Source organism: Meleagris gallopavo, chromosome 15, assembly GCF_905368555.1.
Source record: "Meleagris gallopavo chromosome 15, MGAL_WU_HG_1.1, whole genome shotgun sequence".
Classification (NCBI taxonomy): domain Eukaryota; kingdom Metazoa; phylum Chordata; class Aves; order Galliformes; family Phasianidae; genus Meleagris; species Meleagris gallopavo.
The window spans coordinates 2,059,258-2,081,895 of NC_139418.1; the positions used below are offsets into that span (position 1 = coordinate 2,059,258).

Consider the following 22,638-nt stretch of genomic DNA (forward strand, 5'->3'; position numbering starts at 1 on the left):
ACCTCCTGCTTTCCTATAGGGGATGCCAGGTGCTGAGCCTGAGATTAACACCCTTCATTCTCCCTTGCCATCTACCTCAACATGGATGAGGAGCACAAGGGACAGAGCAGGTCATGGATGCTTGGCCGTCACTTTCTCTGACCACCTAGCACAGGAGGAGGACAGAGGTTCCAGCCACTCGCTGAAACCAGCAGCCCCGGGGGAACTCTTGCAGCGCTCTTTTGGCCCTTTTCTCCTGTGAGGAGTGGGGATGCACGGGCCCTCGGGTAGTGCTGCATCCCCCAGCCATGCCACATGGAAGTGATGATCAAGGAGTAAATCTGCCTCTCTCCCTGACTCCTACTGCTTATATGACTTTAACAGGAGTGAAAAACACCACTGGAAGCAGAACGCTCGCACCGGCCACAAACGGAGGGCGGAAACCGGAATCTCCACAGCGCAGCCGCCCCTCAGCCACGTTCCCGCCCTCGGCCTGGCGGAGCGTGCGCAGTGCGGAGCGGTGAGTGGGGGGGCGCAGGGTCTGTGATAGCTGTCCCGTGGGGTTCAGTTGTCCCGGGTGTGGATTCATTCCGTTCTGAGGCCATGAGTGCCGGCTCTGCGGTTCTATAAAGGAGCGTGACGGAGGAAGGCGGCCTCCCGGCCTCCCGTTTTGTAGAAGCAGCCGAAAAAAAGCCACGCGAGAGAGCTCTGGGAGAGCTGGGTTGCGGCCGCAGCCCTCGTCCCCTCATGGCGGCGGAGTTCCGCTGTCCGTGCACGCGGGCTCCGTTCGGAAGGTTTCGTTCCGAGCACAGCGAGCTGCGGGCTGGCTTGAGGATCTGCACTTGCGTGGAAATTACACGGGCCGTTCGTGCGGGGCTCTGTGCGCGCACTGCTTGGGGCGCTGCCGCTCAGCTTCAGCCGTGTGTGACGAGCTGTCATGGCTGGGCCTGCCTTACAGCCGGCCCGGGAGCAGGCAGTTAAATCAGTTTAATCACCCAGCTGTGGTTAAGCAGTGTGCGAGGAGCAGGCGGTGCTCTGTCATCTGCCCCAGCACTGCTGCAGCCCTCCTGCTCGTTGTGGGTTCATCTCTGCTCTGGGGGTAATGCTGGCAAGGGCTGGGCTTCATGCTTTCTTTTTCTTCAACCTTTACAATGGCCAGGCTGGCTTGCGTTCTGAGCCACCTGCAAGGCGATGCTGTGGTGGAAGCACCCTAAATATTGTCCCAGAGACCTCTGCCAAGCACTCTGCTGTAGGAGTGCAACTGACGGAGGTAAGAATGGTGTCTGCAGGCTCCTTCTGCACGGCTGTATGTTTGCAGACTTGACACAAATATTTTCCTATTACGTAAATTAGCTGGAAACAGGCAATTCCTGCTGAGTCTTCAGCACTGCCCTTGGCCTGCAGAGCAGTCCCCATGCCCTGGAGGAAGCTGGTTTGGTTCTGCCACTGCCATCTCCTTTCTCACTGTTGAGAACTTAGTGTGAGCAACAAAATGCTTCACAACCTTTCCGTGGCCACTTGAGCCCTTCCTCTCTCTGTTCTTACCTTGCAAGGATGTGGAGGACTGATAAAATACTGGCATGATCAAGCTCTGCAGATGTGACTGAAACGTATCAACTCTACCTTGAGAGTATGCAAGGCAGTGGGTTATTGCAATAAATTTAGAGATAGCAGTCAGCCCTTCTGTGTGCTGATCCTCTCTGCTACTGACTGTGGCTTTCATAACCCACCTCAGCTCTGTTACCGCTCAGGTTTCCCCTCTGAGAAATAATATTTAACTTTTGCTACTGGAGTAGATGAATCAGCTTTAATTAAGATTTGTTGAGCACTTTGTTGATAAGCTCCCTATAAAGCTGGTTATTATTTATTATTAACACACAGATATTCTTGGCGCCTGAGATGTGTAATGCCACAACACGGGATCCTCTGGGAAACAGCCATGTGGAAAGAGACAGCGTGGGTTAAAGGCTTTGTCAAATCTTCTGACTGCGGTTCGTGAGGCAGCGTGCTCCCAAAGCTCTGGTTCAAGAAAAAAATGTCCTCTTTGAGTTACTGTGGAATCTTAAATGTTCCCTGCAGTTACGTTCCAATTCTGCGAATGACTTGTAGATTTTCCCCATTGCTGGATTGCTGGCAGAGACCTGGGTCAGGGCTGTGCTGAGTTGGGTGCAGCTGTGAGTGTGTACCAGCAGCTGCAGGGGCACAGCTGCTCTGTGAAGTACCTTGACACAGTGAGCCCTTAGATCCTTGTGGTGCTTTTGGTAGTGATTGCTGCTGATTCCTTTGGAGTGACAGGGAGCTGAGCTGAACTAGTTGAGGACCCTGAAAGGCCGCAGCCTGTGGCACAGGTTGGCTTGGTGGCAAGTTGAGCTGGAGAGCCTCATTTATGAAAGGTAACAAAGGTATGAATTGGAATGGGTAAGGCTGTGCTTGTGCTGTGTGTTGCTGTGTGGGTGCCCTTTCAGCAGTGTGAGCAGCTCTATTGTATTTTTGGGAAGAGAAGGCTGTTAATTTAGCTCTTAAATGTCACTACTGTAGTGGTGTAGGAGTGGCCAGATGGAAGATGCTAAAATAAAATATGGGGCTGGAAAAGCCACCTTGTCTATACCCCTGTCTTGAGGCCAGCAAGAGATGCTCAGAGCAAGGCCCAAACCAGGTGTCATAGTGGCTTCCATATCCCCAGCTGTGGGTCCTGCGCCCTCGCAGTCAAGGTGAGCTGTGATGTGCTGCTGCTGCTGCCCGACTCTCCTTGGCAGCCTGCTCTGTGTCTTGCCTTCAGCAAACAGGCAGACCAAACTGATTATTGTCCTTGTAAGCAACTGTTGGTGCTGAGAGCTGATAACAAGTCTGGAGGGCAGCAGGGATGGGGAAAACCCTTCAACAGCTTCCTTCAGGCTGCACATGTTGTACCACTGACTGCTCCTGTTGTGGCCCAGCCCTGGTAGTTTATGACTTTCTAAGGGTGATACCAACATCCAGTGTGGTCTTCCTGCTCTACTCTCCCCTGCTTAGCTGCACTTAGTAATTCTATTTCTGGTCTTAGAGAATTATGAATGTTATGCAGTTAAATCTGAGACTGATTTCTAGCTCTTTGCACTTGGAGCTGTGGTGCCACAACATCGACACATTGCATTTTCAGTCTAGTCCCTGATTTTCTTTAGGTTACCTCTGTCTGGAGTTTTCCCTCATGCTGTATTTGTGTATCTGATCTCTGTTTTTGCTGTTTTCAAGGGTAGTTCTTTGCTTTGTTTTTACTGCTTTTCTTTTTATTGATCCATGGGTATTTTTGGAACTTTCCTCCAAGTTTATCAATTCCAATCATGACCTCTAGAGTGCTTCAAGCTCTTAACTGCTGGGCACCCTTTCAGCTTTTATAAAAGTACTTTCTCTTTCATTGTGCAGGCCATGAATGAAAAGGATGAATAGAATCAAACCTGGACAAAACTCCGAGTGCCACTCCGTGACATTTTCTTCCCTTGCAACAAGGAATCATTGATAGCTACCCCTGGGGTGCATGCGTGGGTGAGTCACTTTGTTGTCCTTCTCTGTCCAGCACTCTGCCTCATGGAGGTGGGCTCACCTAGCCGGAATTCTTCTGAGTTCCCTAAAAGTGATGGATGTGGGAAAAGACTGCTATAACTGCTGTGTGCTGGCTGGAGATGTGGTGGGCCGTTCTCTAGAGCGGTAATTGTGCCATTTCTGAAAGTGCTGTGTTTTGCAAGTCAAACTTCTCGATAGCACTAACCTAGCCTGTCCCAGAGCAATCCTCAGTTCCCCAGCCCAGCTCCTCTGCTGACAGCAAGGAGTAGGTGTTCCTTCCAGGGACCAAGTGCAGTCTTTGTGCCCAGTGGCACCTCCTGCATGGACAGGAGGAAATGGCCAGCTCCTGAGATGAGCTCCCTTGGATCAGCAGCACACAAAGCGTAGAAACCTCTCTACTTTGGTTGCAGAGGGATGCATTTTAGGAAATTTGTGTCTAAAGTGCGTTGCTGTATTTTCTTTGTAAATCTGTCCATAGTGAAAGTTAGGCTTGTCTGTATGTAAAATACATTTTTCTTCTCGTGCAGTTCTAAGAAAGTTCCTCATGTGGTTACTCAACCCTGAAATAAAACTGGCTCGCTGCAGGTTAATTAATTATAATGACTTTTTTATTCCTGAATGGTGTCTTCCTGTGGGAGCAGTTGCAGGATACCAGTAGAGCTTTGCTTGTCATCTTCTCAGTATGAACTATGCTTAAGGAAGAGGTATTGCTTTAACCATTGAAATCCATTTAACTAGAGAGAATGTCACTGTCCAAACAGGGCTGGCTCCAGCTTCCTGAATTTGGTCAATAGTGAGCTGCTGTCTTCAGCTTTTTGAAGATTAAGAGGCTGATCCTCTTCAGAAGTGTACTTCCATCCACTTACCATCTTTCTGTGCACATCTGTGTAGCTGGAGGTGAAACTTGGCCCCAGCAAATTCAAAGCCAGTTCCTCTGTGTCTCACCTACTCTGCCGCTCAAGGCTTGTAGCTGGAGGTACTAGGCCATCGTTGTTACCTCCCCCAGTGCTTCGAGGCCATCATCAGCCTAACAGAGGAGCTGTGCCCTGTTCTCCTTTACTGCTCCACGACTGATGTCAGTGCTCTGACCAAATTATAGTCCCAGGGAGGAAAATTCAGCTTACCTACAGCATTCCTGCAATTTCTGCTGCAGTTTCCCTCACTTCTCTCAGGGAGGCTGTGCTGCAGCTGTGAAAAGGTTGTGTTCCACACTGGGTACAGCTAAATTTCAGTGGTTGATAAATGGTAACCTGAGTCCAGGTTGTAAAGCCCTCTGGGCTTCCTGTGATGCAAGAAGCTATGTTTTGTCCTGAATGTGGGTTTACTGATAATTCTGTAGGATTGTCAGTGGATAAGAGACCTGCTTACGCTGGTTCTCTGCACAGTCAGAATCTCTGCCAAATAACTCGAAGGCCTGCTGCAGAGGGGGAAGAGGAAGATGGGTGGGTATTATAAAAACCTGGGGGTCACTGGAATAGGTGGGAAGAAGGTGCATACTTATGTTGATCTGAAAGAGATACCAAGCCAGGTGTATATCTTTATGTCCCTAAGGAAAAGCCTTTTTTTTTTTTTTTAAGCAGCTGCCTATTTAAAACCAAAACAGTTGCTTTAATGAGAGTTTTTAAGGGTTTAACTGTTAATTTTAGAATTTTTTATTTCAAGCATGCTTTCACAAAATTAACTTTTTCGACATAGAACATTTTTATGTCTTCTGTGTTGATGCTCATTTGCAAGAAATCTATGTGCAATTATTTCTTATGTACCAGTTAAATGTATCAGCCAACAGATGTCAAGAGTAGCAAAAATGCTATAATAATATTACAGTCTAATAATAGTTATAATGATTCTAATTACCTGGCATGGCTTTTGAGAGAGGCAGACGTGGAAATTAGTGCAAATGAAATGTTTAAGGAGAAAATGGGCACTTCTGCAGATGTTTGGGCTGCACCCCCTCCTCCCTATCAGACACCCCATGCCTTTCCTTTCCTCAAACAAATAAGAATAGCAACATGCTCTGCTTTAAATGTTAGAACTTTGTTCTCATTATAGTCAGAGATGGAGAACAGGGCTGGTGAGCAGTAGATGAGCAGGTTTCTTGAAATAGCTGTGGATGGGAAGCCTGGTCATTTTTAACCTTGTGCTGCAGTCTAGCCTTGCGTTCCTGCTGTCTGATGATTGCAGTGCACACAGATTGATCTCGCCTTGGGAAGGCTGGGGGAGGCTCAGCAGCCTTCATCTTTTATGCAAGCTGGTTGTGCTGCTTTTAAGTGTCAGGGAGGCTTTGACTCAGTCTGAGAAGCACAAAGCCAGACCCAGCTTGCCTTGGTGCTGCCATGCAGCTTTTGTGCTGACTGCTGTTAGGAAAGGGGGGCTGGGAGGAGTGCAGGTGATTGTGCATGAGTGTTCACTCCCTGCTGATGAGGGAAGGGAAGGGGCACAGCTGCAGGTAGGGGACAGCCGTGTTGTTGGCAGGTTTGGTGCTACTTTGCCTCTGGCAGCTTGGGGCTGTGTGGGCCATAGCAGAGACTCTGTCCTCTGTGCAGGAGGGATGCTTTGTGCACCAGTTCTTCTGTGCAACTCCTGATTCACCTCCCCTGCTGTATGTTTCTTTTAGGAAGGATCCTGGACTGTTTCTTCATACACTTAGATGGTTTTTGCCCATCCTTGCTTTGTGCTGTGTGTCTTAGGAGCTCAATGCATAATGAATTGCTTCTTGCCACAGCTGCTCGTTTTAATTTTGCAGAGTGATGTTGGAGAGGAGTCCATGATTCGTGGGGAAGGATCCCACAGAGGAAGCCCAGGATAGGCTGGAAAGTTGACAGCTTTCATGGTTATATGGCAGGCTGAACTTTTTGCCTCTAAATAAGATATTCAGCATGCTGATAAGTCAGCAGGACCACTGGGAATTCAACTGTTGGTTGTTGATCCCCAGCAAGAGCAGCAGCTGTGAGTCTTCTGTCATCTTACTGTAAAAGGACAGATCCAGATGTGCCCTCACAAGGTTTTCTTTTCTCTTTCTTACAGGCTGGCATGCTCTCCTTCTCACAAAAGTGAGCATCTCGCACACTAGGCTCCTTCAGCCCAACGTTCTCATGGGCTGGCACTGGAGAGGGCTCTGCCACCCCCGGTCTTTTCTTGGGGAAGGTTTGCCTTCGTGCTGAGATTTGTACTGCCATCGGCTCCTTCTGTGTGTGAGCTGGTGTATTGCCATGGAGATGGGAGCTGCAGGGTGCAGCCTTTCCCAGACTTGCGTGAAAGAGGATGCAGTCTTGGGCTACCCTTGTTTAAAGAAAATTATTTCTCAGAGTAAATAGTTTGTCTAAGAACAGTTGGCGTTGCCCCAGATGCTATTAAGGAAAAGACAAATCTCGGATCTCCTCAAGCCTGAGCTGTAATGCTCATGCAATATTCACTTGCTGCTTTGCTTCTCTCAACATCAGACATTGCTCCTCTGACTGACGCTGACTCATTAACCTGTCTGTGCTTTCACCCTAAGAAACCAAAGCTCCCTTTTTTTTTCTCTTTTTTTTTTTTTTGCTCCATGTAAATGTTAGCACAGTATATCTTGTGCTGTCTGCCACAAGAGTGCTTTTCTACATCCCTTTTTTCAGTTTGTTGAGAGTTGGTATCTTCATTGGTCTGAATCCTCTGGCCTGGTTTCTGAAGGACACATGGGGGCACTGACCTCCTCTCTGCCATTCCTCTCACTCCCTCCTGGTGTGTTTTTCAGCACTGGCCAGTTTCAGGCCACCAAGGAGCTCTCAGAGGTGCAGAATTAGCCCATATTTGATGAAAATGGGCATCCTTCTCAGGACGAGGGCTGTGTGGATTCGCCTCCTATGGGCACCAGAAGCCTAGGAGGAAGAGTGAGCAGGCCTCATGTGTCCTCCAGAGATGGGAAAGCACCAGCAGAGGCCTCACTGTACTGCTAGGAAACAACAGCTGGCTGCTTGTGGCAGAGATGTAAGGGACCCTTTATTAAGCCTATGTGCACGATTTGATCTTCACAGCTGAGTTAAACATTCTCAAGTTGAGCTTCTATTTCTTTACCACTATTTTCATGCATATTTGGCACTCTGACTTCATGTTTATCAACTTGTGTGACAAGAGCTTGTGGGAAAACACCTTTCTTCCCTTTCCACTGCTGTTGCCGTTGGCCTCCTCCCTCCTCGGCTTCCCTGCTCCTTGCAGTGCTGGTGCTGGGTCTCTCCTGAATGCAAAAGAGCACAGGCACCTCTGGGCTTGTCCAACTGTGCCAGCACACACACCAAGTGCTGGATGAGCTTCTGCTGGCTTCCTGGGGGCTTGGGGATGCTGCCCTTTCTGCTCGCCTGGTGCTGGCATATGCTTGCTTTGCGTGGCTTCTGGTACGTGGAGAACCTTCCCAGCAAGGTCTGGAGGCGCCCTCCGGCTCCTCTCTGCCTCATTGCCTCCACACCTCATTTCAGTTTTCATCTGTAAACATCTCTTTGCCCTTGCTAAACATTGTGTCTCAATTTCTCTCTGCAAGAGTATTATTTAATTTGTAAATGTTTTAGGACGCTACTTGAAAGATATGATATGAAGCTGTATTTCATTTAGTGTAATGATCCACTAATGCAGGCATATTTCAAAAGCAGGCTAAGCTGTACTGTGGGGTTTAATTAAATTTTATTTTTCAAGTAAGCATCAATGGCTAGACAATAACAAATAGTGGACAGTACGCATACAACATGAATTCACTTCGTTTTCATTCCTGAGACCGCGGCAGTGGAAATGCACAGCCCTTCAAATGCTCTTGGCCAGCTCACCATCTCTACTGTAGCGTGGTTACTTTTGGGGAGCTTTTTTCCAAGTCTTATTTTTCTTGATCTCTTCCTGCCCACCACATCGACCCTGTTACACCATGTGAAATTTCCAGCAGCAGTCTTGAGTGAGTTAGATTCTTCTGGAAGCTCTGAGCTTAGAAAGTTTTGAATATGCTGCTGTTGCTTTAATGCGTGATGGCTTGTAGCAATGTGTCCTTGTCAGGGTTAGAAGCTGAAGAGTGAGGTGCGAGGCTTGTGGTCCCTCAGTGGAGGTGCTTGTCTGCGGTGGCAGTGAGGTTGTTGAGTTCACATTGTTGCATCCACATCAGGAATAAGCAAGTGGCTTTGCTTTAGTGCACTGCTTTCCTTTTCTTCCGATGAGCACGGAGTAATCAAGTGCAAAATGTGTGCAGAGAAGCTTGCAAAGTCTGTTGAAAGTCAGCAGGAGGCTGCTGGAAATCGTAATGGCACTCACAAGTGTGGCACTTTTACAAGTTCTGTAGGGGTAAAGCAATTCATGGTGATGTTGTAAATGAGTTCCTTTGTTTGGGTTTTTGCAGAGCATCCCTTTGGGAGAGAGTGAGATTGCTGTCTGAAGCAGCTTTGAGTCCTCGCTGGTTTTCTGGTGGCTTGTGTGGTTTTTGTTCTCTTTATTGTTCAGAAAATTTTCCGTTGTTTAGAAACATAATCAGAACTTGCTGAGAAAATCAGTGCGGGTGCCCTGGAACTCCTCAGCACTGTGTCCGTTTGATTTCTCTGAAATCCGCTCAAGTCAGAATGCTGAAATTATGTAAACTTCTCAGAGGAGGACCTCCTGCCCTCTGTTCAGAGCTGGGAGTTGGAGCTGTGCTACGGATTGCCACCTGGAGCTTTGCCTGCTGCTCGAACATCTCAGCTGGGTAGGTGCACGCTGAGGGAGGTCCGTGTCCTGTGCTTGTTGGAAAGCAGAGTGTGTGAAGTCTGAGGGAGATGGCAGGAGCCTGGCTCTGCATCTTTGCAGCTGTAGCTGCCTGCAGAGCATCACTGGGAATGACAGCCTTGCGTCTGCTAACCACCTCCTCCAGGATATTTTGGTGTAACACTTGCAGTGTTACGGCAGTAGTCTGCGTGTTCTGCTGCTTGCTGGAAGTGAGCACTTCACAGTTCTTCTCTGCACGTGCCAGCTGGCTGTGCTTGTGCTGGGCGAGGGCAAGTCCTGCACTTGATGCCAGTCCCTGTGGCTGGAGAGAAATCCCAGTATACATCAAACAGCGTCTAGATGTGACTTGTCATGAAACATCAGATGCTCTTTAAATAAATTCTGTAGAAAAATAGCTGCTGAGGTTTGTGCTGGTGCTCCCAATACCAAGGGGAATGCCCTGTGCCTGCCTGCCTTGTATTTCCCATGTTCTTTGCTCTAGGCTTGCCAGTTTGTTCTTTTCTGATTTTTTTTTTTTATTTTATTTTTTTTTTTTGTTTATGTGTAGTGTCAGTCAAGGCTCTGTTGTAGGATTTTGGGACAGACACTGCTTTCTGGTGACTGGAGGCAGTGTCTCCTACTTCTCTCATCTTTCCTTTAGATCTCTTACCTTTCTCCCATTCGCTCTCACTTTGAAATAAACCAGCCTCCTTTGTGGGTTATAAAGCTTTCTGTCCACCTCAGGCCTCCTGCAGACAGACTTTTCTGGGGCCAGTGTTCATCTCCTGCAGCAGGAGAGATTTTTGTCTGTGATTGGTCTCAGATGGGTAACAGCACTTGAAGCCTGTGGGCGTGGAACTTCTGGAGCTGGCAGATGAGTCCTGGGCTGGGAAATTTGCCCTCTTACAGCTCTCAAGGTGTTTGCAGGGGCGGATGGGTGGTTTGGATTTCTGTAGGGCTGCTGTAGCCATGCTGAGGCTGTGCTGGCTGGCCCTGGGTCCTGAACAGCCTTTGCTGACTGAAGTGGGAGCTCAGCAGTGTGTCCTCGCAGAGCTCAGGGATGGAGCTGCTGAGCTGGGAATGGAGTGGGACCTCTTGTGCCATTTTGGCACCTGCTAGTTGAATGTGGGAAATGGTGTGGCAAAAATACTGCAGGCAGAAGCAAAGAAGGGCAAGTCTGTGGGACTGATCCCTGTGGCAGAGGCAACATGGGGGAGCCAGGGCCTGGGCTTCAGTGGAGCGTGCAGGGTTGTGCAGCAGAATGGGACCTGCAGGGGCTGTGCTGTGAGGCCTCGGTTGAGGCCAGGGTACAGGTAGTGTTTGGGAATTCACCCAAAAAAGGGTTCTAGAACAGGAACAAAGTGATGCTGACCCTTGGTGAGCAGCCAAGTGGGCAGGGTAGTGCTTCTCACTTTAAGGTTTGGCCAGGGAAGAGGAACTGAAATCCCTACTCATGCTTAGAAGGTTTCCAAGCGTGTTTTGGCTTTGTCATTGCAGTATCACCCTCTCTAAAAGGCACTGGTGTACTCTCTGGGGACCTGTGTTGTGGTTGCAGGGTGAGCAGGAGAAGGGTAGGAGAGGAGAAAACGTGCCCTGGATGGGAAGGAGCTGAGGAGGAATGAGGGATGGAGGAAAGAAGCTGAAGTGAAGGAGGGGGAGAGTGTGAGGCTGGCTGGGAAGGAGCAGCGCTTGCTCAGATGGATGATAACTCACTGCAGGCTGGCAGCACTTCACGTTACTGAGGCTTGTCTACCAACATTAGCCTTCATAATGATTCCCTGGGATGAGTGAAATGTTGTGCTGCTGGATGAGGAACATGAAGTCTCTGTGTTATAAGGAGCTTCAGCCCAGAGTGATGATTTAAAATCCACGTTCTTTTTAGTAATGGATACTACTGGTGTCTGCCTCACAGAGGAGGTGCTGTGCAGGAACAGATTGCCTTGTGCTGATGTGTTTTAAAAACAAAAAGTGTTCTGGTCTTTGTGAGCACTTGGGTCTAGAACTGGCCAGCACTAGACCCAAGTGCTTTTTCTTTTGGAAACCCAAGGGTTTTTCTTTTGGATTTTTCTTTTGGAGTTTGGCAGCCGTCTGCTTCAGGGAGTACAGTGGTCTCATAAGAGTTGATTTGATGTGACACATGACAAATTGTTTCTGCTGGTGGGCACTTGAGGCGCAGTTTGTTAGCTGGCAGCCTTGGTTCTGTGGGCACTGGGGAAGTGGGGCAAGGCACGTCTGCCCTCCTAGACAGCATCGTCACAGGAGAGCTTTTGTAGTCTGCTTCCCATCCCAGCCTTCTTTTTGCTTGTTGTTAAATTGTGCTATTTGCATAGATTATTAATGTTGCTTATAGACTGAGTGTTCCTGCAGATGCTCTTTGTGTTTCTGGTTGCACTTTGGGCAAAGCCTGCCTTTCTGGAACTGGACCCAGTTGCCATTAGGGATGCTTTGTTAAGTTGCTTTTCTTTTGGGCACCCTTTTAACTCCGTAATGAGGAGTGGAATATTACTCTCCTCAGCAGAATTACTATCTAGTAATGTTACCTAAAAAGTACACGTCCCCTGTGAGATACTGTAAATACATTTTATCTCTTCTATTACCTGCTGTTTCAAGAATATGTCCCCTAAGCATTTTAATCTTGTTTTCCAGACTTGTCTCAGGGTGAGGAATCACTCTTATTTGCAACCTGGGGCATAATTACTCTGTGCATTAATTTTGTCTCTTTCTTGTTGTCCATCTATTATTGCTTTCAAGAGAAAAAAACCCTCTGTAAATCTCCTCCGAGACAGGACTCTCTGCTTGATTACCAGGAGAGTTATCCTTGCTAGAAATGCCTGTGAGAGAGCTGTGTGTGTGTGTGTTTGTGTGTTTGTGTGTTTGTGTGTGTGTGTGTGTGTGAGTTCCTCTGGCACCTCCATGTCCAATGGAGCCCAATCAGGACTGGCTCAGTGCTTTCAGCTCTGCAAAGAGAGAAGCAGCAGAGCAGGTGGGTCTGTGGGCAGTTGTGACACACCTGCAGTGCTGGGTTGAGGCCGGAGGTCGGACTGCTCAGCCACCCAAGCAGTGTTTTGCCTCCTGCAGCGCTTTTCCCGCAGTGCCCGGCTGTTGTTATGAAATAGAAATTAGAAAGGACAATGAGGGAAGCGGTTCCTCAGATGACCCTCTTTTGTCTGGGCACTAAAAGCCAATTCGGAGATTTTTGTACAGATGCTGTTTGCTTTGGTTGCTTTTTGCTCTTTAAATACGGTCTCAAACAGTTGGAGACTGGAGGCCACTGTAATTATTTCTTCCTGTAAAGTAGAATAAATGTTGGAACTGCTTAATGCACAAATGGCAGGGTCCTTGCCCTAGACAAAGCGAGCTGTCTGACCCTGATGCTGCAAACCCTTATCCTTGTGAATAGCCACCCCTGCCAGGTTCTGGTTGTACTGAGATTTCTCACGCTCTGGATCAGTCTGCCAAAGCTTGTCTTGGCATGTGCCATCTGTGGTCACTGGGAGTCACTGCAGAGGCCAGCACTGAAGCAGCCTTGGTTCACATGGCAGCTTCATTTAGAATTTCAGCTAATGTAAAAGCCGTGCAGAGTGTTTTGTCCATCTCGTGATAAACGTTGCCAGCAATCTGTGGTCTTAGTGGGAGAAGCCCCCTCTGTACAAACATGTCCTGCCATGGATTGCCTGTTTCCCTGAGTGGTAGAGCAAGATGAGTGTGCGGCACCACCAGGATGGAGAGGAAGCTGCTCAGAATGTTCCCTGTCAGAGGAGGAAGTTGCTGCGCGCGCTCCTTTCTTCAGAACTGTGCTTTAGGCACAGGCTGCTGTCCCTCCCCTTCCTTTCCCCCAGGTGTGTGCAGGGACCTGGAGATGTGCTCCTTGCTGAGGGCCTTTCTGTGCCTGTGTTCTGCACAGCTGCATCCTAGACTCGCAGCTCTTGTGGCCATTGCAGTGTGTGCTGGAACCTTCCTACGGAGAGCATCCACACGGACCCAGCCGTACCCGGCAGCCCTGAGAGCACAGTGACCTCATGGTGGCCAAGGTGTTTGCTGCACTGCTGTCTCACAACACCTGCTGGGATTTGTGAGCCATACAGAGGCAGATTCCCTGATTTGTCACCGTGTCATAAGGATTTAAGATTGAGGAGCTCTTTGAAGCATCAATACAGCGTGTTCTGCAGTGACAAGATGGAGACGAGCACTTTCGTGGCTTTCCTTCCCCTTCCTCAGGAAAAACACTCTTTTGCACAGATCGCAAGCCATGGACTCTGCTGGTGTTTGAAGAGACCGGAGGAATTGCAGAGACCAGCTCTTGGTACAGCATCAAAGCCCACCTGTCTGAAGCACAGGTGTTCAGGAACCCGAACTCAGCGTCCTTCATGTCTGGACAGCAAAAGGAAAGAAGGTCTCTGAGCCTGGAGTCACTCGGTGGATCAAAGCTCTGCATAGAGGAGGCTGATAAGGCGAAAAGCAAGACTGCATGGGAAGGTCAGAGCTGTGTGGATGGTGAGAGCTGTCTGGTAACGCAGTGGGTCCCCCAGGGGATCTGTAAAACTGCTGATCACTGAGCACTCAGTCTGCATCTGCCTCATGGGGTGCCGTGGGTGTGCTGGGTCGGGGCGATTCTGCGGCACCCAAGCGATTGCTCCAAGTGTTTTCTGGAAGAAGAGCTGGAGGGGCTGTGACAGCTGTGAGGCACTGATAGCTATAATTAAAAGGATGCTGCACTGTCGTATTTCGATCTGTTTTTTCCATGCATCGCTGTAAGAAACACCTAAAATAGCTCCATCTGACAAGAGATCAGAGAAGAAAAGTATTTTTAAGTTGTGGACTTTTTGCAGTTGACGGTGCATTGTGTGCAGGCAGTTTCCTTCCATCTTCCCTGATTTTTTTTATTATGCTTCAAACAGTGCCCAGGAACCAGCAGAGAGCAGAGCATCCTGATCCTCGTAGTGGTGTCAGCACCTGTCTGTCTGTAGGCACCTCACAGACAGGAAGGCAAAGAACATCCCCAAAGTGGAGGTGGCAGGTGATGGAGTACCGGAACGGGGAGGAATTACCTTCTCTTTTAGCTTCCCCTGTCTATGCCTTTAGTTTTACATTTGCAGTCTTTGCAGCTCTTTGCAATTTTAATTTTTTTCCTTCAAAAAAATAAAAAAATAAAAAAATTGCTTAACAAGTGCTACCTGCTGCTGACTGGCCATTCTCCTGCTTTCGCTTCAGAGTGAGAGCTCTTGTGTTTGGGGAGCAAGGCTTGTTATTTAATCTAGGTGGGAAATGCCTCCGTGGGAGTGTGGGAACCATCATGCGGGTGGCTTCTGTACCAACTGCACCAGGGCTGGCAGTGCAGGGGTAGCAGCATCAGTGTGCAGGCTGGCACATGCTCTTGTGATATTAGCATTGCTCATTTCTAATTTTTTATCTTTTAACTGAGTCTCTTTATTGAGAAGCCAATATCTGGAGAGGGATAGGGGATTATTACTCAATGTGAGAGCTGTGAGAGTGAATGTGGAAAGCACAAAAGGCTGTTCCCAGACAGGCTGGGATTGCCCGAGCCGTGAGAGCTGCCTAGTGCTGTTTTCTTCATGTTGGAAAGAGCCCCAGTTCTCCAACATGAGCTCTCTTTGGGGTGGTTAGTCTGAGCTGAGGCAAGTAGGAGCTGGTGGAAATGATAGGTACAACTAGGATGGAAAAACCACTTCATCTTGAGCAGTGCGTGGGGAACTGCAGCAAGGAACAGGAGAAGGGAACAGGCACAGGCAGGAGAGGCATTTCTGACTGATGTTTGGGAGGATGGGGAAAGGCGAGGCAGAGGGATGCTGTTTGTTGTGACACGTTTGGCAGAGGGTTTTGGCACGGGCAGCGGTCAGCAATGCAGCAGGTTGGAGCACAGGCTGTGCAGTGTGAGCTCCAGCTCCTCCTGCATTCATCTTCAGGAAGATGTTTGTCCCAAAGATCTTCTGTGCTTCTCCTCTCTGTGGACAAATCCTAAGCTGGTAGAAATGTGTGCTCCTGTGCTCTGATTCAAGCTTTAGCCCTGACAGTGCTGAGCGAGAATGTCAGGCGTGTGTGCAGGCAGGCGCAGAGCTGTCGTAACGTTGAATACATTTGTTATTTATCAATAATAAATGATAAATTCAGTTCTCTGATCTCTGAGGTGTGTTCTGGTTCTGCACGCTCCACAATGCGCTGTGCAGCAGGCCAGACCCTCTGTAGTTGCTGTTAATGAGCTGTGGGCTGGCACAGGGCATATCACAGCCCTGCTTGGGCTTCAGGCATCCAGAGAACGAAGCTATGCCCTTGCCCTCTAGAGAGCTGCATTTTCTGTGAATGCTGAAGTTTCTGAATGAATTTATGAAGTAAATTTAATAAATAGACTAAATGATGTTCAGTGTTAAGCTGTATGCCATTTGTATAGACAGTGCTATTTAAGTAACTAATTAGGTTTCAAAGAATGCTCCTGGTTAGGGCTGTCAGTGTTGCAGATGTGTCTGCTGGGATCATCAGGATGATGGAGCTGAGCAGCAGCTTCCATCGCTTGCTTCAGCACTCCTCCCTGTCATCCTCAGCATCACCATGTGCTGGGCATCAGTACTGCACGTGGTGGTGGGTCTCACACTGGTGCTGTGGTCGCAGACAGAGCAGAGCAGACTTTATCTGTGCATATGGTATGATTGGAGTAAATATAGTAGCAGGAAGTAATGTGACATCTTGGATGAAAAATGAGATAGTGAGGAGGTTTTATGTATGGTGAGGAAGCTTTGGCTGGGGGGGATGCTCATTCCTCAGGATGCAGGCCTGGAGGAGCAGTTCTTACAGAAGGTAAACTGGAGATTTCTTTCGCCTCCTTGGCTGTCCCAGGCAATGCTGGCTCAGGAGGACTGATGCCTTACAGACCTCTCTGCTCTGAGCCTGGGTGCCTGCAGTGCTGGAGAGATTCCCTCTCTGCTCTCAGTTACGTCGGTGTAGGGCAGAGCAGTGTTAGGTGGTATTGCAGCTGTTAGAGGGGTTGACTGCTAATGTTAGCTGAAGGCTAGGCCTGCAGGGGCTATTCATATTTATTGTTGTAAATTATTAATAGTGGCTGTAAAGATTGCATGATGCAACAGTAGGTGCCAGGCTGTGTAAGCACACATTTCTACTATGGTTGCCCTTGTCTTCCCTGTACAACTTTGCTTGTGGGATGGTGCAGGATGAAGTGGAGAGCTTCTTTGGGGTGTCTGCAGCAGCCTGGCAGCCAGCCCTTCTGGGGCACGGTGTGGGACAGAGCGTGGTGGAGCTCTCTGGTCTCTTGGCTGCCCTGCCATCATCTGTCCAAGTCCCACACTCTGCAGACCTGTGCCCAGAGATCTCTTGTGTCCTGGGTTGGTTCTGTCCTTGCCAGATTCCACGGAGAAGGGAGGTTTCAGCCAAGCATCTGGGACTTGAATTTCCCTGCGAGGTCCATCCAGAGAGAAGTTACCCAAGTGACCTCATGGCTGATTTTTACGTTTCTCTCCATGTAGTCGTCCAGATTCGGACCCACTGAAGAGCAGGACTTGCTGTCCCAGGGCAATCTGTGCCCGAGCAGCAGAGTCCCTCTTGTTACTTATTTGTGTAAACCTAGAAGCACAGCCTCCTTGCTGTGTGGGCTCTCTGTAGGCTGCAGATATGGCAAGGTGTTCCCACTACCTCTTCGTTGCGTAGGAGTGCTTTCAACACACCACAGCACAGTCCTGGTAGGAGTAAGTGATGAGGAGCAAGCAAGAAGAATAAATGTTTTAGAAGTGGTTTATTAAGTGATATCAATAGGACTATCTGTACGCAACTTCATTCCATCCTGAAATCTGGCGTGGGGTGAGGTGTTTGCAGACAGGCTGTGCATGCTGTCCTGTTAGCTGTGTGTGAGGCACTGTGCTGAGGTCGTCCCTCGGGCAGGGGCTGGTGGCTGTCAGAGCGATGGGGCTCTGCATGGAGCTGGGGACGTCACAGTGTCTCACTGGGATGAGATTCTTGACATTATAACCTTGGCTTTATGTAGAAGGAAGCTTTACTCCTGCTTCCTTTTGGGAGTACTGCTGCTCGGGACCTGTCTGACAAAAAAGCTTTGGGCATGTTCCCGCAAGGGACGTTTTGTGCAAATTCCAGCAGCCATCTTGCAAAGACAGGGAATGAGGGTTAGTTGCTCCTTGAGGTTCATTCAGCTTCTTGCTCTTTGGCTGGCATCTTCCCACTGAGTCCTCCATGCTGGAACACACTGCAGGTTGCCACTGGCAAGTAGGCACATTTGGAAAGACAGTGCCTTTTCTCTCTTATAAGAGCCTCCGGGTTTTTAATACAGGCAGATTGTTTCCTTGTGGCTCCCACCTGGTGATATCCAAGAAATCCCGTGCTTGATGCCAGAGGCTGCAATGCAGTGTCAGAGGGTGGAGAGCTGAGGTGGAGCTTCAGAACTGTGATCTGTTAAGCAGATACACAATCACTTGGGCCTGTGTCCACCAAGACACAGGTGTTTGTAGGCTGCTCTGTCTTATCCTGGTCACAAGAGAATGGCTCTATTTGCAGAACGACCCCACGTGTCTGTTTGGAGGTGAGGGCTGTGCCCATCGGATTGAAGCAAAGGGAGAAGTGCACTGTGAGAGGACAACAGCGTTCTCTGGATACCTGACAACAAAGTGACAGCAAACCAAATGCTCAGTGATTTTACTGGAGCAGTGGAACTTAACTACAGAAGCATCTATTTCTAAGCAAAGTATAAATGATTTAAACGTGAGCACAATAAGCAAAATGTGAACAATTCGAACGTGAGCAACTAAATGAAACACAAACAGTTTAAACATGAGCATACTGAAGCAGAGGATAAGTACACTTGTCAAATTGACAAGGGATGGTACTTTTATGATTAATTTCACCCACTGATGAGCCACAGTCGAGGATGCTGTTGATCTCTCATGTTCTGTCTGATGACATCAGACTTCTCTGCCAGGCAGCACCCCTGGACCAGCCAGCAGGAGCTCTCCGAGCTGGGAGCTGCTCTTCCTGGCTGATGTGAGAGCAGCAGTGTGTTCCTGAAGGCTGCTGGTCCATGAGTAGCAGGCTGTTGACTGGTGAATAGCTTACCTGTGCCACTGAGGAGGACCTTACCCAGACCATTCATAAGCGACTGAGTCGGTCAGCACAACTGTGTCACCTGTGAGCAGTCTGTTGATACCTTTAAGGAGCAGGATGTGATAAATCACAGATTTCTTAGTGTGAATTGTTGATTGGCTTTGCGTGCACCTTACAGGAGCATCCCTTTGCTCCATGGCAGAGCTGAGGAAAGGAGCGTCCTGCCACATATGCAGCAGTGGCAAAACATGTGTTGTGGTCGCTCTGGTTGTCCACAGACGTCTCCTTTCATTCATTAAAGCTGGATTTCAGATAAAACCTTCCTCTTCCTCCTGTCCATGCAGCTGCACAGCTTGTCAGAAGAGGAGGCACTGCTAACCCTGGGCTGCTTCTGAGACGTCTCTCTGCTCCTCCACTCTTCAGCAAATCAACAGAAATGGGTGCTCACTGTGGATCTGGGAACCCTATTGCTCAAAGAAAGAAAATTTTAGGTTGGATCAGCTGAATTTCCTTTTCTTTCTCTGTTGTGGTTCCACATCACCTCGCATGTCACACTGGCCTTGGCCACGGATGCAGTGTCATTGAAACAATGCTGTGTTTGAACAAGGATCTTGTGACGTGGCACTGCAGCATCTGCTGTCCTGAGTGCATCCCCTCAGTCCAGCATCCCAATTTACACAGCTGTCTTTAAAGCAATTTTCTGAACTGTTTATTACTGGCAGTCAAACTTTGGCTCGAACCTAAGTGCTGGGTGCTTAGCGTGTGTCACCAGTTCAGCTGAAGGGTTTCTGGGATGTATTCCTTGGTGCCTTTCATGGTCTGATCACTCTCCCTGCTGCCTTCTGCTCAGCAAGAGGAACTTTATATAAATTTCTGCTTGTAGACACGAAGCGCTGGGGTCCATATCCTTATCACTGGCCGTCTCAATGAAGGCTGACTGCACAGGTACCGAGCCTGAAACTAGTAAATTTTCACACTGTTTTGTCAGGCTTACAATTCCCATGCTGCACCCTTGATCCCTAGATGAGGACAAGGATTAGCTTATTGTTATTGCTTCCTCTTGGCCATAAAACAGAGCACGAGCTGGGGAGCTCTCGGAGATGTTTGTGTGCTCTTATGAAGCAGCTGATCAGAATTCAGATGAGGCTTTGGATAGATTTATTGAAGTGACACAGTGTGCGCAGTACACGCTTTGAGTTAGGACATGAAAGAGTGGTGCATTCCCAGCAGCAGAAGGCATTAATGAAATATGTTCCTGTTACTGACTTCCTTTGAACTGTCACCTATGACTACAGCAACTGCATTTGCGGGGCTGTGCAGCACTTACTGATGTGCAGCTAGCGAGTGAAATGAGTAAAATATCTCTTGGAGCAGAGAAGGCAGTGGGGATGTTAGGGTTTCTGCAGCCACTGGTGCAGGGAGCCTTTCTGGAGCCGTGGGGCACAACTGCTCTGTGCTGCAAAGCTGGTGCCGAGCTCTGCGCAGGGCTCACTGCCTGCTGTTACAAGGGGATGCTGCCAGGAGCTGGCACCTCTTTGAGGATGACCCTTTGCTCTTCCCCAATTACATGATTTTCAACCACAAGAAGAGGAAGATTGTAAAAATAAGGCCCTGCTCCTTGCCAGGGGAATTGGCAGGGGTGGGCATCCTACAGCTGGGATAGAACTGATAACTGATGGACCACAGCTGTATGTGGGTGCTGCTGCATCCCAAAATGACATCTGTAAATCAGGGCCAGCGCTCTCTGTGCAGGTGGGGTCACAGTTACCATTCCTTCTGCTTTGCCAGCTGCAGGGCTGTGTCCAAAAATGCTTTGTATGTATGTAATACCCCATTTGGAAGTTCTCTCACACCGTCTGCTTACGTCTGCCTTACAACGAGGCGTGAGCTTGGGCTTCTCTCCAGGAGCTTCAAACCCCCAGGTTTCACGTTAGCTCCTCCTGCCTACCTGGGACCGAGGCAGACTGCTGATTGTTGTGCAGGTGTCGTGTTCCAGGCAAGCATGAGGTTGTAGGCTTTAAAGAGGCTGTGCTGTCATTTGCTACCAGCCTCCTCGGTACACGTGAGCTCTATTTATATGGGAGTGTGCATTTTCTTTCAACCACTGCTTTGTTGAATTTCTTTTTCTTCTTTTCTCTTTTTGTTTCCACACTTGCAGGTGAAATGTTCAGGATACATCAATTTTTCATTATCCCACCTTTGCCACTTTTTTTTTTTTTTTTTTGCCACTAATATTAGGAGAACAACATGTTTCCTATGTAAAAATCAGCATGTGAGTAGGGGGGGAACCTTTTGTCTTTGTCAGTCTGAGGGCCTGAGTGTGGCATTGGCTGGAAGGGCACATACACTTGCTGAGAGCTGATGGATTTTGAGCCTACAAGTAGTTCTGTGGGTTTTAGTTGTAGCTATGTTGCATTTGGCAGCATCCTAAGTGAGAAGTGTGGATTTTGGCCACAGGTTGACTTTGCCACCTTCCTTGGTGTGATTCTTTGCCTTGTTAGAAATGAGGAGACTATCAAAGAAAGATGTTGGGCTACACTGACTCCAAAAGCAATTACACAAGTTCATAGGTGGGGAAGAACATTAAAAAAAATAATTCCACTGAGCGCTGGTGAGCTTCCAAGATAGAAGCTGCTGTTCCTTGTCCTTCTCCTTTGGCAGGAGCTGGTGTCAGGTGCACCTGTGGTTCCCCAGCATCCAGGCTTCCCATGTGCATCAGGCCAGGTGGAACGGAGCAGGAGCTTTCGTGGGCCCAGGCTCGTGCAGGTGCCAATTCAGGTGCAAGCCTCGCTGGCATCAGGGAAAGTTTGGCTGAGGAAAGAGCTGATAGATTTGGTCCTGGCAGCTCTGTTTAAAGCTTATTTTTGATTTTGTGGAAGTAGAAGGTGGTTGCACGAGGAGAGAAAAACTGTGATGCTGTTTGCCATCCTGATGGACAACAGAGGGAGAAAGATATTTAGGACTGCGTGTATGGGAGGAAATTCTTTAAAACCTGGATAGGAGTAGGAGCGGGCTTGATGGAGGGATGAGTAATGAAGGAGTGTTTGAACGGAACTAATCAGTCCCATCTTCTTTCAAAAGACCTCATTTAGTTTAATTTAGCAGCGTGTAAATTTAGAGCCAATCAAAGGAAATACTTCTCCAGCCTGCATGCTGGCAGCCTGCTCCCCTCCCCACCCAGCGCGAGGACAGGCGGGCTGAGCTGCACACTGCGAGCGTGGTTGTACCTTTAATGGGTAAATAAACCTGCAGCTCCAGACCAGGCTGGCTGCTGGCCTGCTTCTGCCCAGAGCCCATGTGCTTGCTGTGTGGGTGCCGTGTCCCTCTGCAGCACGAGCAGAGCCAGCCTGGTGCACGGAGTGGGAAGGCCAGCACGAAGGCAGGCAGGGGAAGCCTCGTGCTGCAGGAACTGCTGAGTAAATCTTGTTCATCTCCGTAAAATGTTGTAAACAAACTGTAGCAGGACCACAACCAAATTCTGTTTTTCCCGGCAGTCTCTTCATATTTTCCAGGAGACGTGAGCCCCTGCAGGGTCAGTGCAGAGTGCTTTGTCATTACCTGCCATAAACTCCATTAGCAGCAAAGTCGGCACCCTGTGCTTTCGTGTCCCTGTGGATGAGATCCGTGAGCTAGCACCTAGATCTGGTGTGTCCTGCCACCTCGCAGTCCTGAACCTGTGCTGTGTGAAAAATATTGTGTAAAAAACACTGAAACCTGTGAGAATTTGTTCTAAAGTGTTCTTGGTTTTGTTTTCCTTTGCTTTGCAGGTGAGTGGCAATGTCTCACTGGACCGGTCTCCCCTGCACTGTTGCCAAAGTCAACCTGCTGCTCCTACTGCTTTCTGCAGGGTTTTTCTGGTCAAGCCGAAGCGAGAGAGTTCCCGTAAGTGTGTGGGTGCCAGCTTTGCAGAGGGTTGTTCAGCCTCTCTGGTGGGGTCACACCTCCCTTGGTCATGCTGTAATGTCACACGGAGTCTGACAGCAGTCACTGCTTCCCTCCTCAATAGCTGATCAATAAAAAAAATTTAGAAGGGCTTCTTTCTGAAAACTTTGCCTTGGCCTCAGGAATTCCACTGTAATGTCAGCTAAAAGGGTTCACAAAGGGAGCTGTGCTCTTGGGCAGCTCTCGTTTGCTAGGTGTCACTTTTTCTAGTTGGGGCTGTCGCATATTCCTCCGTGCCAAGAGCCAGAGCTAATGATGTGGACTAGTGGCAAGAGGAGATGGCCTCAGTTATTCTGCTAGCTGTGCCTCTGTTGAGTCACTGCAAGTGATCAGGTTTAGAAGAGCACCCTCTTGGGTCCACATGTCTCACTTGCTCACATTTTGCTACTTGTGGTACTTTGAAGCTGTGGCTGCAGT

At 48.7% G+C, this 22,638-nt stretch overlaps 1 protein-coding gene across 3 annotated transcripts in view; it reads left to right on the plus strand.

Annotated features, from left to right (window-relative positions):
- The first annotated feature begins 366 nt into the window (after positions 1-366).
- The window catches only part of SIL1 (SIL1 nucleotide exchange factor), a 90,036-nt gene continuing 67,764 nt past the window's right edge, over positions 367-22,638 (plus strand). The window contains exons 1-3 of one of the 3 annotated variants that reach the window (XM_085236867.1): positions 367-499; positions 3,382-3,501; positions 22,047-22,161. In XM_085236867.1, the coding sequence (XP_085092993.1) occupies positions 22,057-22,161 (105 nt within the window). In that variant the 5' untranslated portion in view covers positions 367-499; positions 3,382-3,501; positions 22,047-22,056. Of the gene's footprint in view, positions 500-2,095; positions 2,382-3,381; positions 3,502-22,046; positions 22,162-22,638 lie in introns of those variants that run through there. The other 2 variants (XM_085236868.1, XM_085236869.1) reach the window with 2 other exon arrangements.